General features: G+C 36.5%; 2 protein-coding genes across 2 annotated transcripts; one reads left to right on the top strand and one right to left on the bottom strand.

Annotated features, from left to right (window-relative positions):
- The first annotated feature begins 809 nt into the window (after positions 1-809).
- On the top strand, positions 810-2,360 carry LOC104648117 (uncharacterized). The gene has a single exon (XM_010324696.1). The coding sequence runs from the start codon at positions 810-812 to the stop codon at positions 2,358-2,360; it is 1,551 nt and encodes a 516-aa protein (XP_010322998.1).
- A 17-nt stretch (positions 2,361-2,377) lies between these two features.
- LOC138349392 (uncharacterized) lies at positions 2,378-11,749 on the bottom strand. The gene is made up of 5 exons (XM_069299727.1): positions 10,362-11,749; positions 8,100-10,293; positions 7,762-7,958; positions 6,687-6,870; positions 2,378-2,404 (listed from the first exon to the last, which is right to left on the bottom strand). The coding sequence occupies exons 1-5, from the start codon at positions 10,616-10,618 to the stop codon at positions 2,378-2,380; spliced, it is 2,859 nt and encodes a 952-aa protein (XP_069155828.1). The 5' UTR covers positions 10,619-11,749.
- Positions 11,750-18,702: the final 6,953 nt, after the last annotated feature.

Raw genomic sequence — 18,702 nt, 5'->3', positions numbered from 1 at the left:
TAAAAAAACTCTCATTATTATTTTAAATGTTTTGATTCTCTAAATATGACATGAAATTTCCACTGAAAATTGTATACTAGTACTAGAAATAGAAATCAAAGGATATTAGTTGCATGGAAATTTCAGTTCACTACTATAAGGTCAAAAAAATAGGTCGTTATCGTCAAAGAAAGCATTGAATAGACTTTTTCCTATAATTTCAATTTTTTCAAAAACATTGCTCTCACTATATTCGTATAATCTCCAAAAGATTTGGATTTTTCTGTTGCAGAAGGAATAATATCAATTTTTTAAAAATTGTTTTAACTAATTGTTAGTTGACTTGTACTCTGGTATGAACATACTGAGCAATTTCTATAGCAAATGTCAAACTGCAGACTCAAGACTCAAAAGATAATGAGTCAAGAATTTTAATTTTATCGGTTCTAGATTCTAAAATAACCGTTTCAAGTGTTAATATCTGAGTTCTAACCTCAGTATTAATGAATTTCTTAACACAATAAAAGTTACTGGGTCTGACCGAACCTATACCAGAGTTCTAGCTCCGCTCATGCTCAATGAACTTAAAGACTAGGAATAAAGTCTATTTCAAAGTAATATTTTCTATATAAGTGAAGTCGAGTGTCTAACGGAAACAACCTCTCTATCTCCATGAGGTACTGGTAAGGACTGCGTATACTATTCTCTTCAGACCCCGCTTAGTAGAATTTTGCTTAGGTATGTTGTTGTTATTATTGTTCTCTATATAAGTAAGATTGTGGCCATTGCTTTTTCTAATCTAAATTACCTTTCATCACAAATTAAATAATATGTCTCATCATGACAATTTCAGTGCACCAATGCCATGGATTGGGAGGTATATTGTAGCAGCATCTTTGATTTGCATACTTGCAATGTTAGCAGATGCAGAACAAGGAATTAGAAGGCGAAAATTCTGGATTCCATGCAGATTTTTCACTTTTAATGCTGCTTCATTGACATTGTTAGGGGTTGTAGTTAAGTTGCCACTTGATCTAAACAATCCCATGCCAGGGAAAATTGATCAAATGGCTAAACTTAGCAGTGTTGTCTTTATGTCTACAGCAATGGCTAACTTTATGCCATCGCTCGCGCTGATGGATAACAAGGACATCCTCATGGGCATGACAGCATTGGGTATTCTTGTGATCACCCTTGTTGTGAATGTCTGCATTGAATTAGGCACTGGTATTATCTACTCAGAGAAAACAGAACATATTGTTGTTATGCTTTCTATGGTTGTTCTATTTGTGATCATGTGCTTCTCCGCGCTCACAGTTCCAACTATTAAAAGTTATTTGGAACTGGAGTACAGAGAAAGAAGCAACATGATTGAAATTGATAATCTAGTAGAAGGTGAAAAACCGGTTGAAGTGAAACTGAAAGAAAATTTGAGTAAATTTTTCGTCATGGCAAAAACAGGAAATCCTCAGTTTGTGATGGCGCGTTCTGCTACTTGTGCTGCTTGTTGCGCTATCTGCTGTCTGAATTGTCTGCTGTTACTGGAAGTGTCATTCCGTGACAACTTATTTGATGCACATGTGCTGTCCATGTCTGATTACAGAAGATCAACATATTGCATTGCGAGGATTCAATCTGCTGGAGTGGCAGTAGGCACATTGTCCTCACTCATCAGATGGTTTGCGATTGCTACAATTAAGTCGTCAAGAAAAAGCATATGCATTAAAGTAGAAAAGCATTGGCTTGAGAGACTTAAAGATTGGAAAGATAGTCCCTTTGCCCCGGAAATCAAGAATCCAAAATGCAGAAAGTTAGTCCAGCAGATACATATTATAATCTTGCTAAATTGTATAAGAGTACAGATACTAATTGTTGTAGCTAGCAAGATAGTGCAAATATTCCCTATTCTCCTCCTAAGTTTTCTACGTTTCTGCTTTTATTCTTCCTCACAGTGCAACAACATAATCAATTCTGAATCAGAATCAGCAGAGAGTCTGGAGGAAGACATTAGTCGATATGTTTTACATCTGGAAGGCGAAGAGGAACTGACTCAGGTGACGGCGAACAAGAGGGATGACACCACCTGCATGATGGAAATTGGTAGAAAACAGAAGCCAGAACATCTCATTAAGCTTTTGCAGAAACTGACTGATTTTAGAGGAGTCAGTAAGTTTGACATCAACCAATTTCAAGAGCTACATATTGGTTGGAAAATGTGTATAGTAACTTTAACAACAATTGCCACAACAATACCTAACATTGATCACAAAATGGCGGACAGTCTCTTGCTTAGTGTCAAGGTCTCAAGTATGTCAGCCTCGTTGAACATGTCCTTGGAACCAAAGAAAACTCGGAGAAAAATAAACAAGCAGCAGAGGTAGCGTGGTTGGAGCTATATCTACATCGTAGATGGCTTGATCAAGAACTGCAAAAAATGGATCTTCAAGGAAAAACAAGCAAAGAGATTCTTCACAATTTTGCAGACATAGCGCAAGACTACGCCACAAAAGATGCTTACTCAAGAAAGCTAATTGAAGTTATAGCAGCAAACTCTATGTATCAAATGAGTCAAATCATACTACAGGACAGCGAAGGAATTGATGATCAGACAGAAGCACACTTATTCGATCATATATCTACTATGATTGCAAGTCTACTTGGCGCGATATGCCTTATGCTATTACTAAAAAATGTTCTTCCAATGCCATAGAGATGAGGGAAGATAATGTCCAACATGCTATTCGTCTTCTTGGTGAAACCGAAGAAATAATAAAATTTCTTCAGCAGCATGTCACGACCGGAATCTAGACCCCAGACGAGACCGGCGTCGTTGACCTCTCAGAGGTCGCAGACAAGCCTGCTTACGTCATTCTTACTTTACATAGATTAATTTTAGCGGAAAATTTGAAATTTTTGATTCTTTAATCATACTTGCTGAACATTCTTAACATTTCGTAATCGTTCATCATCAACCATCTAACATTTAAGAGATAAGCAACTGAAAGAAATAATTCATTAAGTATTACTTGTATATCGGCCAAAATAGCACCAATACAAAGTTTGAACCAAAACAGGAAAGAAACGCTAGTGGAACATGCTCCGCTAGCTCAACTCTAAAACTACGCTAGAATGTAAAACGGTAGCATCCTCGAAAGCATGAGGACCTACCAAACTCTGGATGAATACTGATGTCCGGATAGCTGCAACAACGAACCTGTAGCTCTAGCGTCCACCTGTGCTTACACCTAAAAGTAGATGTTCGTATGGAATTAGTACACACTTGTACTAAGTATGAGTATATGCAAGTACACACCAGGGACATGCATGAGGAAGAATAGCTCTTTCCTAACAACATGATTTTTGGAAGTCAAGTCAGTGGACTTGCCAAATTGAGATTGGGAAAGTTATGCCATGAGAGTGACATGCATCATTATAATTATCGTATAGCACACAAAACATAACATATTCATATAACACATAACATATAACACATACTTTCTTTCATATTATTCATTCGTATACCATGAGACCTTATTATCATAGACTTAACTTTAAGACTTTCCAAAATGAGGGCTCAACATATGGGACCTCAACTAGGGAGCCTTCTTTAGCAAACACAGAATCTGCTTCACTCATTCATTCGTATTTCATTTCAATTCATTCATAGGCCAGTGCGAACACCAGGTATACCTAGGATGTAGTTTAAGACTCTCATCGGGTTTGCTGTGCAATGATCAGGAATGACCTAATGTCATTACCTGAATCTAGCTCACCTCTTGATTATCCTATCCTAACACCTTCGGTATTATTCATTTCTTTATATGATTCGTTTGAGGCTGACCTCATTCATTCATTGGGAACTTTAACTTTAACCGACATAGATCATGTGAGCATCATGAAATCCAGTGTCTTCCCCACACCGAAAAGAGGTGGAATCACCGGCCAAAGCGATTCAGTAACATGCTAGCGTATATGGGAATTTAACCCCGCCAGATCCCTATAGTGGCAATATAGGTTCAAAGACTAGGAGATGTATGGAGACCCATACCCGGCAAGCCGGACAGTCTCATCTCATGAGAATTACGTGAACCTCCGCCCTTCCCGAAAGAAGGCATCACCACTCATAGCTAGCCTATCGGTGCTCGGTATAAAGTTCCATTACATGCAACTCATACATCATAGAAGTTTGCTTCTAGTATGAAGACATCATAGCTCAATAGATGATTTCTCATCTCATCATTAGTATTAAGTGTTTTAAACTCAATATTTTTATTAGAGTATTCATAGAGACTGGTCTCTTCATTATCTTACACTCTCATTGGTGAGTATGTATCGGTAACATTTACTTAAGCTCATTTAAGATTGCTCTCATCATATGCATTAACCTCACATCATGATTGTCGCCACATTCTTCATTTCATTACGTATATCTTAGGTTCACTTATTCTTGAACGTATGTTAAACTTATATATCTATACATACAAGCCATGAGGCTTCATTTATAGTTCGTTAAGTGAATTCTTGTTTTTCTAAGATTATGTATTACAAGACTTATGTATCTTGTATATATGCCAAGATCTTTGATTTTTGATCTAAGTAGATGACATTATTCTTGAATATTTCACTCACGTATGACTTATGTATCAATACGGAGGTTTGGACACGAGAACCCAAATTTTGAATTATTTGGATATCATTTATATTTTTCATTGATTTTAGTTCTAATATTCATAAATTTAGAACTCTAAGTTAAGTCTCAACATTTTCGTGAAATAATAAATTTTCTATTTTAATTAGAATTCTAAATTAAATTTCAATCATTTACATGAAAGAATAATTTTCTAATTTAATTAGAATTCCAATTTAAATCTCAATATTTACATAAAAGAATTAATATTCTATTTTTAATTAAGATTCTAAATTAAATCTCAATGTTTACATAAGAGAATTAATTTTCCAACTTTAATTAGAATTTTAATTTACTATTATTATTATTTTTAATTAAATTCGCTTGAATAGGGAGGTTGTGGGTTCGAACCCCCACAGCCCCCCTCATTTTCCTCTTAATTTCGCTGGGAATGGAGGCTGTGAGGTGGTGGGTTCGAACCCCCACAGCCTCACCTTTATTCCCTTAATATTTTTACCCCCCCTTCAGCCCTGAGGTCGTGGGTTCGATCCCCACGCCTTGCATCCCCCCTTTTTATTTATTTATTTTTTTTTTTTAATTCTTTGACATCCCAAAAATTTCCAGATTCTTTTTAAACCTATTTCTATGTTTTTGGAAATTTATTCCACTATTTTTCTGCACTTTTTCATCAAGTTTCACATTAGTTCTTAGGGAGATTTCATGGTTCATTCACTTCACTATGCTTCATCAAAATAAACATCACATTGCACACCCATTTCACACATAAAATACATGATAAATAAACAACTTATATACCCCAAAACAATGCCTAAAACACTGCCCTATACACACCCATACATCAACTTTTTCCGATCATATTCTGATGATCATTATCGCGATTTCCCGCACATAAACACATTCATATTTAATTTAAACACATCATTCATGCAAAAATCTAGCAGCACAACATACCCATCCTACAAATTCATTAGGGAGCTAAGGACAAGGACATACGAAGGGGAACAACCTTAGTTTCAAGAGTTTAAGAAACGTCCGAAAGAAAGTACTCTTGGAGAAAGAATTCCATGAGAGAAACTCATACCTTAATCGATGTTCAAACTTTAATGTTGCTGCCCGGAAAACTCCTCCAAACCACTCCCAATTCACTTCAAAGTATACCTCTCTCGACGAACCTCTCTTAGCCTTGACGTTTTGATTACTTTTTCTTTTGCTTAAAAATTTTTTTTGTGAGTTCTTCAAGCATGAAAATTATTGATATTTTGGCAGAAATAATGTGAGGAAGATGGAGAACGTGAGAGAGGGAGTTTAGAAGCGTGAGAGAGATAGGACTAATTGGATTAGGAGACTAATTCAAGAATTAGTCAAATAACATTAAAATAAATAAATACTAATCTGTTTTATTTATTTATTTATTTATTCATTTAAAACGTGAAAGGACAATTATGCCCTTAAATACTTATTTACATAATTCTCTTTTTTTTTGAATCGTTACATTATCCCCCCCTTAGGAACATTCGTCCCTGAATGACACCACCATTTCACTTCATAATGCCAATGAGATCATAACTTAATTGCTATGTACAATCAGCCAATAGCAACAAATACGAAGAGATAAGGAACTATAGTTTTACGAGTAGGAAGCCTAACCTCAAGAGTTGAAAAGATGTGGATATCGGGATCTCATGTCGGCCTCAGTCTCCCACGTAGCACCCTCAACAAGATGGTTTCTCCACAATACCTTCACTGTGGCAATCTCCTTGTTCCTCAGCCGCTTGACCTGTCTGTCTAAGATCTCAACAGGTATTTCCTCATAGGACAAGTCTTCACCAACCCCCAAACCTTCTACAGGTAGGATTGATGCTGGATCACCTAGGCACTTCTTCAACATAGAGACATGAAAGACTGGATGCACAGAAGCTAGCTCCGCAGGCAATGCTAACTCATAGGCCACCTCACCCACGCGCTATAGGATCTCATATGGCCCCACATACCTCGGACTAAGCTTCCCTTTTCTACCAAATCGCATCACCCCTTTCATAGGCGATATCTTCAAGTAAACCTGGTCACCAACGTTAAATTCTAAGGGTCGCTTTCTGTTGTCTGCATATGACTTCTGTCGGCTATAAGCGGTAGCCAACCTGTCTCTAATCATTCTAACTTTCTCCAGGGCTTCATGAATGATCTCTGGACCCAAAATAGATGACTCTCCAACCTCGAACCACCCAACTGGAGATCTGCACCTCCTACCATACAATGCCTCAAATGGTGCCATCCCAATGCTGGAGTGGTAGCTATTATTATACGAGAACTCTATCAAAGGTAGATGGTCATCCCAATTACCTCTAAAGTCAATCACACACGCTCTCAACATGTCCTCCAATGTCTGAATAGTGCGCTCTGCCTGCCCATCTGTCTGAGGATGAAAGGCAGTGCTAAGTTTCACCTGCGTGCCTAAGCTTTTCTGGAAAGATCTCCAAAAATGCGAAGTAAACTGAGCTCCTCTATCTGAAATAATAGACAAAGGAATCCCATGCCATCTCACAATCTCATCAATGTAGAGTCTCGCGTAATCCTCGGCCCTGTAAGTGGACTTCACAGGGATAAAGTGGGCAGACTTAGTCAGTCTGTCCACAATAACCCATATAGAGTCATGCTGCCTCCTAGTCCTCGGAAGACCAACTACGAAGTCCATATTAATGGCCTCCCATTTCCAAGTCAGAACCTCAATAATCTGAGTCAGACCACCAGGCTTAAGATGCTCTGCCTTAACCTGCTGACAATTAGGACACTTAGCCACATAGTCTGCAATATCCTTCTTCATGCCATCCCACCAATAAATCTGCTTAAGATCATGATACATTTTTGTGGAACCTGGATGTATGGAATATCTGGAACCATGGGCCTCTGTAACAATCTTGGTCCGTAAATCATCTACATCTGGTACGCACAACCGGTTCTGGTATCTAAGTATGCCATCATCTCCCAAAGCAAAAGACTCATTCATTTTTAACAACACTGAGTCCTTCATCTCCATCAACACAGGATCGAGATGCTGACCCTTCTTGACTTCCACTATCAGGGATGATTCAGAACTAGGGTGAACTGAAACACCTCCACTAGTAGAGTCAACCAACCGTACACCCAGCCTGGCCAGTCTGTGTACCTCTTTCACTAGCTCCTTCTTCTCATCCTCAACGTGGGCTGTACTCCCCATGCTCATCCTGCTCAAAGCATCAGCCACAACATTAGCCTTACTTGGATGATAGTGCACATTCATGTCATAATCCTTCAGCAGCTCCAACCATCTGCGTTGCCGTAGATTCAGCTCTCTCTGCGTGAACACGTACTGGAGACTCTTATGATCCGTGAACACATCCACGTGTACTCCATATAGATAATGCCTCCATAACTTCAACGCAAACACCACAGCTGCCAACTCCAAGTCATGAGTGGGATAATTCTTTTCATGAACCTTGAGCTGTCTGGAAGCATAAGCTATCACTTTACCAGCCTGCATAAGAACACATCCCAAACCGACCCTAGATGCATCGCAATAGACAGTGTAATTCTCGCCACTCTTAGGAAGAGTAAGTACCGGGGCTGAAGTGAGTCTGTCCTTGAGCTCCTGGAAACTCTTCTCACAAGTATCCGTCCATTCAAACTTGGATTTCTTCTTTGTCAAGGTTGTAAGTGGGGCAGCAATGGAAGAAAATCCTTCCACGAACCTGCGGTAGTAACCAGCCAATCCCAGAAAGCTACGGATATCGGTGGGTGTAAGAGGCTTTGGCCATTTCTTAACTGCTTCAGTCTTTCTGGGGTCCACTTCGACACCTTGATCGGACACAACATGGCCCAGGAAGGTCACTGATCTCAGCCAGAATTCACACTTGCTGAATTTGGCATACAACTGATGCTGTCTAAGTACCTGCAAGGTTAGTCTCAAATGCTGTTCATGCTCTTCCTTGGTCTTAGAGTAGATGAGAATGTCATCAATGAATACTATGACGAAAGAGTCAAGGTATTCATGGAAAACTCTGTTCATGAGGTCCATAAATGCAGCAGGTGCATTCGTGAGACCGAATGACATAACCAAGAACTCATAATGACCATAACGGGTACGAAAAGCTGTTTTTGGGACATCCCTATCCCTAACTCTAAGTTGATGATACCCTGAACGAAGATCAATCTTAGAGAAGAAACTAGACCCTTGGAGCTGATCGAACAAATCATCAATTCTGGGAAGTGGGTACTTATTCTTTATAGTGACTTTGTTGAGCTGCCGATAATCGATACACATTCTAAGGGTCCCATCCTTTTTCTTTACAAACAACACTGGAGCGCCCCAAGGGGATATGCTCGGCTGAATGAAACCCTTATCCGTGAGATCTTTTAACTGCAGCTTCAACTCCTTGAGTTCTGCTGGAGCCATTCTATAAGGAGGAATTGAGATTGGTTTAGTATCAGGTTCTAAGTCGATACCAAAGTCAATCTCTCGAAGGGGAGGGACTCCAGGCAAATCTTCAGGAAACACATCTAGGAATTCACTTACTACAGGCACCGAGTCTATGGAAGGAACGTCATGATCTAAATCATTAACACTCACTAGATGACATAGTAACCCTTTGGCCATCATTTTATTGGCCTTGAGATTTGAAACCAAGGGGTTAGGACGAATCGGATTGTACCCCTCCCAGACTAACTCTTCTCCATTAGGGAAGCGAAACCTCACCACCCTACTACGACAGTCCAAACAAGCATAATAGCTGTGAAGCCAGTCCATGCCAAGAATAATATCAAAATCGCGCATGGGTAACTCAATCAAGTTTGCACACATAGCCTTGCCACTCACAACTATTGGGCAATTCTTGTATACCCTATCGGTTCTCACATTTTCTCCTAAAGGCGTACTAACCACTATAGGATCATGCAGAACTTCAGGTAGTATTTCAAAGGTAAGGGCAAGCAGAGGAGTCACAAAGGAAAGCGTAGACCCTGGATCAAGTAAAGCATAAACAGAAGTTGAGAATACTTGCAGCATACCTGTGACCACATCAGCGGACTTCTCCTGCTCCTCCCTACCTTTCAAGGCATAAAATCTGTTCCTCTTCGGAGGTTCGGCTGCTGCTGCATTATGTGGGGTAGGCCTAGGCTGAGCATTACCCCCAGCCTGACCTCTGTTCTGGGGACAGTCTATGACCATGTGTCCACTCTTACCACAACCGAAACAGGCATTAGTGCCCTGTCTACATTCTCCAAGGTGCATTCGGCCACACTTAGTACAAGTCTTCCTTGGACGCTGCATCTCACCTCCATTGCCCCTCTTGGGTTCGGGTCTGCCTCCTCTAGGCGTTGTATTTCTCTGAGGGTCAGAATTTCCAGCACTATGTTGCCCCTTCTTGAATTTGGGCTGCTTGCGGACGCCAAATTTGTTTCTGTGGCCTCCATGGCTGGGACCTGCCTGATCTTGAGGCCTAGGCCTCCTAACATCACGTACACCTCTCCTCTTTCGGCTGTCCTCTACCTGTTGGACATGCATCATTAATCTAGAAAGGTCCATATTATCATGGAGCATCGCAGCCCGACAATCTTCCTCTAGGTCTCCATTGACTCCTGTGAGGAATCTGCTCATCTCCTCCCTGCTGGTAGAAACCAAGGGAGTAGCATACCTGGATGATTTCAACAAAGTTAAGTACTCTCATCATTCTTGTTATCAAATACTAAGGGAAGCACATACCTTGATAACTTCACAAACTTCAGGGAATACTCCCTGACAGTCATGGATCCTTGCTTGAGGTTGATGAACTCCTCAACCTTGGCCTCTTTCATCTCTCTAGGGAAGAACCTTTCCAAAAATGCTGTCTTGAACAGCTCCCAAGTGACTGGCACCCCTCCTAGGACACGACTATCTCGCCACATTTTGCACCAAGTCTGTGCAACATCTTTGAGCTGGTAGGAAGCCAACTCAGCCTTCTCAATATCAGTGGCCCCCATGACCACCAGTATCTTATGCAACTCGTCTATAAATTCCTGAGGATCTTCTGAAGTCTTAGCCCCTGTGAAAATTGGAGGATTTATCCTTGTGAAGTCTCGCAGTCTGTCAGCTATGTTGCGAACCGGTGGGTTTTCCCTCAGAACATCCTACCGGTTGACTTGGGCAGTCATATCTTGGGCCTGCATCGTGATGGCCTGTGCCATCTGGGCTAGAGATGCCCTCACCTCCGCATCAGTCAACCCAGCTGGGTTCACTGGCATGGCCACTCCTTCAGCTGGAGCCTGGGGTGGATTCTGATTACCCCTAGCTGCTGCTGCTCCCGTCCTCAGACCCTTAGTTCCCCAGGTATTCATTCTCTGAAAAAAACCAAGGTTGATGTTAGACACGTTCGTAACACCAAGAATTAAAACATTAGGAAAAGCACAATAAGATAAGAAGAAGGGAAGTCTTTCCTACGCATCATGCAGTCTCTAATCCAGGATAGTGGTGCACTTCACTACCATGACTTAGAAACTACTCAATGTGGTTGATGTGAACTCATTATTTCAGGAATTTAACCTAGCGCTCTGATACCAACTTTGTCACGACCGGAATCTAGACCCCAGACGAGACCGGCGTCGTTGACCTCTCAGAGGTCGCAGACAAGCCTGCTTACGTCATTCTTACTTTACATAGATTAATTTTAGCGGAAAATTTGAAATTTTTGATTCTTTAATCATACTTGCTGAACATTCTTAACATTTCGTAATCGTTCATCATCAACCATCTAACATTTAAGAGATAAGCAACTGAAAGAAATAATTCATTAAGTATTACTTGTATATCGGCCAAAATAGCACCAATACAAAGTTTGAACCAAAACAGGAAAGAAACGCTAGTGGAACATGCTCCGCTAGCTCAACTCTAAAACTACGCTAGAATGTAAAACGGTAGCATCCTCGAAAGCATGAGGACCTACCAAACTCTGGATGAATACTGATGTCCGGATAGCTGCAACAACGAACCTGTAGCTCTAGCGTCCACCTGTGCTTACACCTAAAAGTAGATGTTCGTATGGAATTAGTACACACTTGTACTAAGTATGAGTATATGCAAGTACACACCAGGGACATGCATGAGGAAGAATAGCTCTTTCCTAACAACATGATTTTTGGAAGTCAAGTCAGTGGACTTGCCAAATTGAGATTGGGAAAGTTATGCCATGAGAGTGACATGCATCATTATAATTATCGTATAGCACACAAAACATAACATATTCATATAACACATAACATATAACACATACTTTCTTTCATATTATTCATTCGTATACCATGAGACCTTATTATCATAGACTTAACTTTAAGACTTTCCAAAATGAGGGCTCAACATATGGGACCTCAACTAGGGAGCCTTCTTTAGCAAACACAGAATCTGCTTCACTCATTCATTCGTATTTCATTTCAATTCATTCATAGGCCAGTGCGAACACCAGGTATACCTAGGATGTAGTTTAAGACTCTCATCGGGTTTGCTGTGCAATGATCAGGAATGACCTAATGTCATTACCTGAATCTAGCTCACCTCTTGATTATCCTATCCTAACACCTTCGGTATTATTCATTTCTTTATATGATTCGTTTGAGGCTGACCTCATTCATTCATTGGGAACTTTAACTTTAACCGACATAGATCATGTGAGCATCATGAAATCCAGTGTCTTCCCCACACCGAAAAGAGGTGGAATCACCGGCCAAAGCGATTCAGTAACATGCTAGCGTATATGGGAATTTAACCCCGCCAGATCCCTATAGTGGCAATATAGGTTCAAAGACTAGGAGATGTATGGAGACCCATACCCGGCAAGCCGGACAGTCTCATCTCATGAGAATTACGTGAACCTCCGCCCTTCCCGAAAGAAGGCATCACCACTCATAGCTAGCCTATCGGTGCTCGGTATAAAGTTCCATTACATGCAACTCATACATCATAGAAGTTTGCTTCTAGTATGAAGACATCATAGCTCAATAGATGATTTCTCATCTCATCATTAGTATTAAGTGTTTTAAACTCAATATTTTTATTAGAGTATTCATAGAGACTGGTCTCTTCATTATCTTACACTCTCATTGGTGAGTATGTATCGGTAACATTTACTTAAGCTCATTTAAGATTGCTCTCATCATATGCATTAACCTCACATCATGATTGTCGCCACATTCTTCATTTCATTACGTATATCTTAGGTTCACTTATTCTTGAACGTATGTTAAACTTATATATCTATACATACAAGCCATGAGGCTTCATTTATAGTTCGTTAAGTGAATTCTTGTTTTTCTAAGATTATGTATTACAAGACTTATGTATCTTGTATATATGCCAAGATCTTTGATTTTTGATCTAAGTAGATGACATTATTCTTGAATATTTCACTCACGTATGACTTATGTATCAATACGGAGGTTTGGACACGAGAACCCAAATTTTGAATTATTTGGATATCATTTATATTTTTCATTGATTTTAGTTCTAATATTCATAAATTTAGAACTCTAAGTTAAGTCTCAACATTTTCGTGAAATAATAAATTTTCTATTTTAATTAGAATTCTAAATTAAATTTCAATCATTTACATGAAAGAATAATTTTCTAATTTAATTAGAATTCCAATTTAAATCTCAATATTTACATAAAAGAATTAATATTCTATTTTTAATTAAGATTCTAAATTAAATCTCAATGTTTACATAAGAGAATTAATTTTCCAACTTTAATTAGAATTTTAATTTACTATTATTATTATTTTTAATTAAATTCGCTTGAATAGGGAGGTTGTGGGTTCGAACCCCCACAGCCCCCCTCATTTTCCTCTTAATTTCGCTGGGAATGGAGGCTGTGAGGTGGTGGGTTCGAACCCCCACAGCCTCACCTTTATTCCCTTAATATTTTTACCCCCCTTCAGCCCTGAGGTCGTGGGTTCGATCCCCACGCCTTGCATCCCCCCTTTTTATTTATTTATTTATTTTTTTTAATTCTTTGACATCCCAAAAATTTCCAGATTCTTTTTAAACCTATTTCTATGTTTTTGGAAATTTATTCCACTATTTTTCTGCACTTTTTCATCAAGTTTCACATTAGTTCTTAGGGAGATTTCATGGTTCATTCACTTCACTATGCTTCATCAAAATAAACATCACATTGCACACCCATTTCACACATAAAATACATGATAAATAAACAACTTATATACCCCAAAACAATGCCTAAAACACTGCCCTATACACACCCATACATCAACTTTTTCCGATCATATTCTGATGATCATTATCGCGATTTCCCGCACATAAACACATTCATATTTAATTTAAACACATCATTCATGCAAAAATCTAGCAGCACAACATACCCATCCTACAAATTCATTAGGGAGCTAAGGACAAGGACATACGAAGGGGAACAACCTTAGTTTCAAGAGTTTAAGAAACGTCCGAAAGAAAGTACTCTTGGAGAAAGAATTCCATGAGAGAAACTCATACCTTAATCGATGTTCAAACTTTAATGTTGCTGCCCGGAAAACTCCTCCAAACCACTCCCAATTCACTTCAAAGTATACCTCTCTCGACGAACCTCTCTTAGCCTTGACGTTTTGATTACTTTTTCTTTTGCTTAAAAATTTTTTTTGTGAGTTCTTCAAGCATGAAAATTATTGATATTTTGGCAGAAATAATGTGAGGAAGATGGAGAACGTGAGAGAGGGAGTTTAGAAGCGTGAGAGAGAGAGGACTAATTGGATTAGGAGACTAATTCAAGAATTAGTCAAATAACATTAAAATAAATAAATACTAATCTGTTTTATTTATTTATTTATTTATTCATTTAAAACGTGAAAGGACAATTATGCCCTTAAATACTTATTTACATAATTCTCTCTTTTTTTGAATCGTTACACAGCATGAGAAAGTTACTCTAACTAATTCGTCTAACAGTGACTCGGCTTCTTCAAGCTTAGATGAAATTAGAATACCTATTGAGTAATGTATAATAAAAAGTGAGAGATATGCATATTAGTTATTCATTAAATTGGACCTTCTGTTCTCCCAATTTTGTTTGAATTCTCTTTCAAATTTTCAATACATTTAACAGCTAATTTTGTGTACATTTCAACTGCAATAAGTTCATCTTTGGGCTATAAATGTTACAACTTGTGATGCATTGGTGCTTTTTGGTATTATGATTGCTTTAAAGTCCCAAAGAAGAATTGAATCCCCTGTTTTTTGCTTAATAATTCCCCAAAAAGAAATAATAAAAAAGGCGTAGTTGCTATTATTAGGAGTATTAATCATGTTGAGTAATCCGTCCGTTTACTTTTATATGTCATGATTTTCTTTTTTAGAGTTAAACAATAAAATTTTGATCAATATTTATGATGTATTTTTTATCGTATCGATATGCAAGAAATTACAATTTATAATACTTTTTATATAATTTTTAAAATATCTATTTTTTTAAATATCAAATTAATATAATCTAATTTAACTTTAAAAATTAATCAAATTAACTATTAAAAATAACGCACAAAGGGAGTAGCAATTTCCATAAAACTCTAGTCAATGTTGAAATGGGTGGATTATATGCTTTGGAATTTGAAGAATAAAAGACCTTAACTTTGAAAACCAATATACACCAAGTTTCTTCAATACGAAGGAATCTTGAAAAATATTTTTATTAAAAATATAGTAATTCAGTTTTATATTCATTTTCTTGTATCGTAAAAAAAATATTATTCTAAAAATATTTATATGCAATAAAACATAATTCGGTGTGTGGTAGATCACTATGTGAGGTAAATGTGGAGGTAAAGAATATGGTGGGGGATGGAGCTGATCGGTAAAGAAAATACAATCAATATATAAGTCGGAATTTCATTTCCTTTATCCCTATTTTTAAATAACTTGTTCTTTTCAGATAATTTTTTTTTGACCAAATCAAACATGAAATAACTTGTTTTTTCAGATAATTTTTTTTTGACCAAATCAAACATGGCAAAATTTTTGTCTAGATTCAAATTCTGTACGTCTATATTTGAAGTTTCAATCTCTATTCCACGTCATTTATTTTCTTCTCCTACATTCATGTCGTTTACATTGATAGTATAATGAACCTTTTGTTGAATGTTGAATGGCATTAATTTACCTGACATTCTTTTTTTTTTTTACAATCAATTTAAGAAGAATGATATTTTCTTATATTCACACAAACAATGAGGTATGACTAGAGTCGATAATTCCAATTCATATTATCGATCGGGTCAATAGTAATATTTCCTTCTCAGAAAATATCTTCGGTTGTTTTTGTAGACATTAAAATTTTGAAGGAGGTTTACAAAATCAGTTTTATTTCGATTAGAATTTTTGAAGGCTATACTTTAACATAAACTTTAGCTCGCATCTATATAAATGGGAGTAATATATTTTCTTAAAGAGACATATAGAATATTTCACAATTCATAGAATATTCACAAAGATCAAATAAATCTCAAGGAGATTCATATTATTCTAATTTGAGAAATATATCATTTTCATTCTCAAATCGCGAAGAAATCTTAAGAGAGAAGAGTCAAAAGAACAAACAAAATTGTACCAATATATTTTTATCGACAAAGTTATGTTAATTTCTTCATATTTTATTTGTGATTGCAATTTATTTCTATTACTTTAAAATTTGTTGCCAACTTTAAGTTTAGAATAGGGTGACATATTGAGGGGCTTCCCGGATAATTATATTTTAGGGAAAAAGATTTGATATACCCCTTATTATGAAAGTGACTCATATATACCCCTACTTGTAAACAAATGGTTTACATATACCCTTTTCCTCTTACGGAAATGAAAGAAAAATAATTTTAATCTAACCGTCAAATATTTTTTTTTTGACTTTTTTTTGTTTCAATGACTAATTTATAATTATTATTTTGATGATCAAATTTATTTATGTTTCACTAATATTCTTGTAAAACTTATTGTAGATGACCAAATTTTTTCTTTGAATACGAAATTAAATTACAATACACAAAAAAAATAGTTTAAGTTTTTTTCTTTAAACCAAGGAATGAAAGAAACAAATAAAATAAGAATAAGAAACTCAAATAATTATAATAAAAGAAGTCAAATAATTTATGTATGAAAAAAATTAAAATATTCCTTGAACTTTGATAGAAGAATCATATATACCCTTAAATAATTTTTTTTTAAAAAATTAGAAGTAATAAATATAAATTTAAAACTAATTTTTTAACTTACGTTAAATGAAGGGCATATGTGAGCCACTTTGTAACGGCAAGGGTATATGTGAGCCGTTTGTATAACGGTAAGGGCATATATGAGCTACTTTTATAACGAGAGGTATATCAGCTCCAAATAACAAAGTCGAGGGGTATATAAGACCCATTTCCCTATATTTTAAGAAGCTTTATGTCAATAATCATGACTATGCTGCAAAAGGTTCATTCAATGTAATTCCTAAAATGGTTCTTTTGTGTAGTTGTAAACTTGTCCACTCCATTTAGTAAATTTAAAATGAAAAAATACATGGTCTCCAAGTTGTTGTTTTGGCACAAGACTTTCAGTAGGAGTATCTAAGTTAGACACATGGTATTAATTAATGGATACATTAAAATCATGTCAACTACTAATTGCCATGCCAAGAAGGCAAGAACTGAAAACCACAAGATCCCAAATATCATCAGTGAGCTTTGAGGCTCTGTCTTTATCAAGTCCAGAAGAATCCTTTCCACTTTCATAAAGCTTGGCCATGCCCAATTATGACCCTTCAATATATATATATAGGTTAAAAGATATTTTCTCCGTTCACTTTTACTTGTCATAATTTACTTCACAAAGTTAATTTGATTAATCTGAATTACATATGTAAGTAACAAATTATAATGCTTCACTTTAAAATATTGATCAAAGTTGTTATATATTAATTTTTGAAAAATGAAATGGAACAGCAGGAATATAAGCAAGGAAATACTAAAAACTTATAAAATAGGTACATGTCATCTGCAGTTAGATAATAATAATAATTACAAATAAGACTTTGATGGAAGTGGTAAGTACTTCTTCATCCTTAATCAGAAGTTTCAAGATACAAAACACTTGTGTTAGAGAGCCTAATTTTTTTTTTTTTAATTACATTCCCTTTCTGTACATGAATATTCTTAACAAAATTGTACTCTATGTAGCATTTTGAGGACAGGATACACGTGACCCAATTTAATAGTTACAAAATTAATGTTAATTACTTAATTACAAATTAACACTTCAAATATATGATGGTTTAGTATTTTCTGATTAATGGGTTATTACTTCCTAAATCAATATAGTAATTAGCAGAGCTTAATCTTAATTTATTCCTGCGTGTCATTCTCTGCCACTCTAGGAGCCATTAATGCAGCATTTTTGTGACATTATTGTGTTTGGTATAACTTATTAAACTCATCAGGATATTAGTAGTAGTTTTTTTCCACCCCACTCATGCTGAGTAACAGTGTTCCCGTTCAATTTATCGATTAATGATGGAGATGTTCAACGCCTTAACTAGTTGAACAAGCCTTACTTGTCGAGATAGTAGTATTTAATAGCTTCATTTGTTTGTGAACAAGTTATATTAGAAGTAATCATTACAAAATTAATTGTTCTGAAATTATTTTCCTATAACATTGTAATACCGAAATAACTAACATATAATTTTCAAGGTGAAAATAAGAACCAATATACACCTAATGAGGATTTTAGATAAAGATCCAACATCTTCATGCAAAAATAGGGGATAGTTTTGTTTTTTTTGCAGATCGAAGAACATTGACAACTAACAAAATCCACAAAGCTCCAATGTCAACAACCATTATAGGCTATGCTTATCTTGAATTACATTTTGCCAGCTTACCCTTATATCTTTCTATATCTAATGCACATAGCCCACAACATGGACATGTCCCTCTCTAAATTTTCTTGATCACTAATTAGTTACTCCATCGGTTCTAACGTGACTTTGTTTGATTAGGCACGAAATTTGAAAAATGATAAGCAGATTTTTGAAA

Source organism: Solanum lycopersicum, chromosome 6 (genome assembly GCF_036512215.1).
Source record: "Solanum lycopersicum chromosome 6, SLM_r2.1".
Taxonomy (NCBI): domain Eukaryota; kingdom Viridiplantae; phylum Streptophyta; class Magnoliopsida; order Solanales; family Solanaceae; genus Solanum; species Solanum lycopersicum.
The sequence above is the reverse complement of the archived record's forward strand: the minus strand, read 5'-3'. Positions and strand labels throughout refer to the sequence as shown.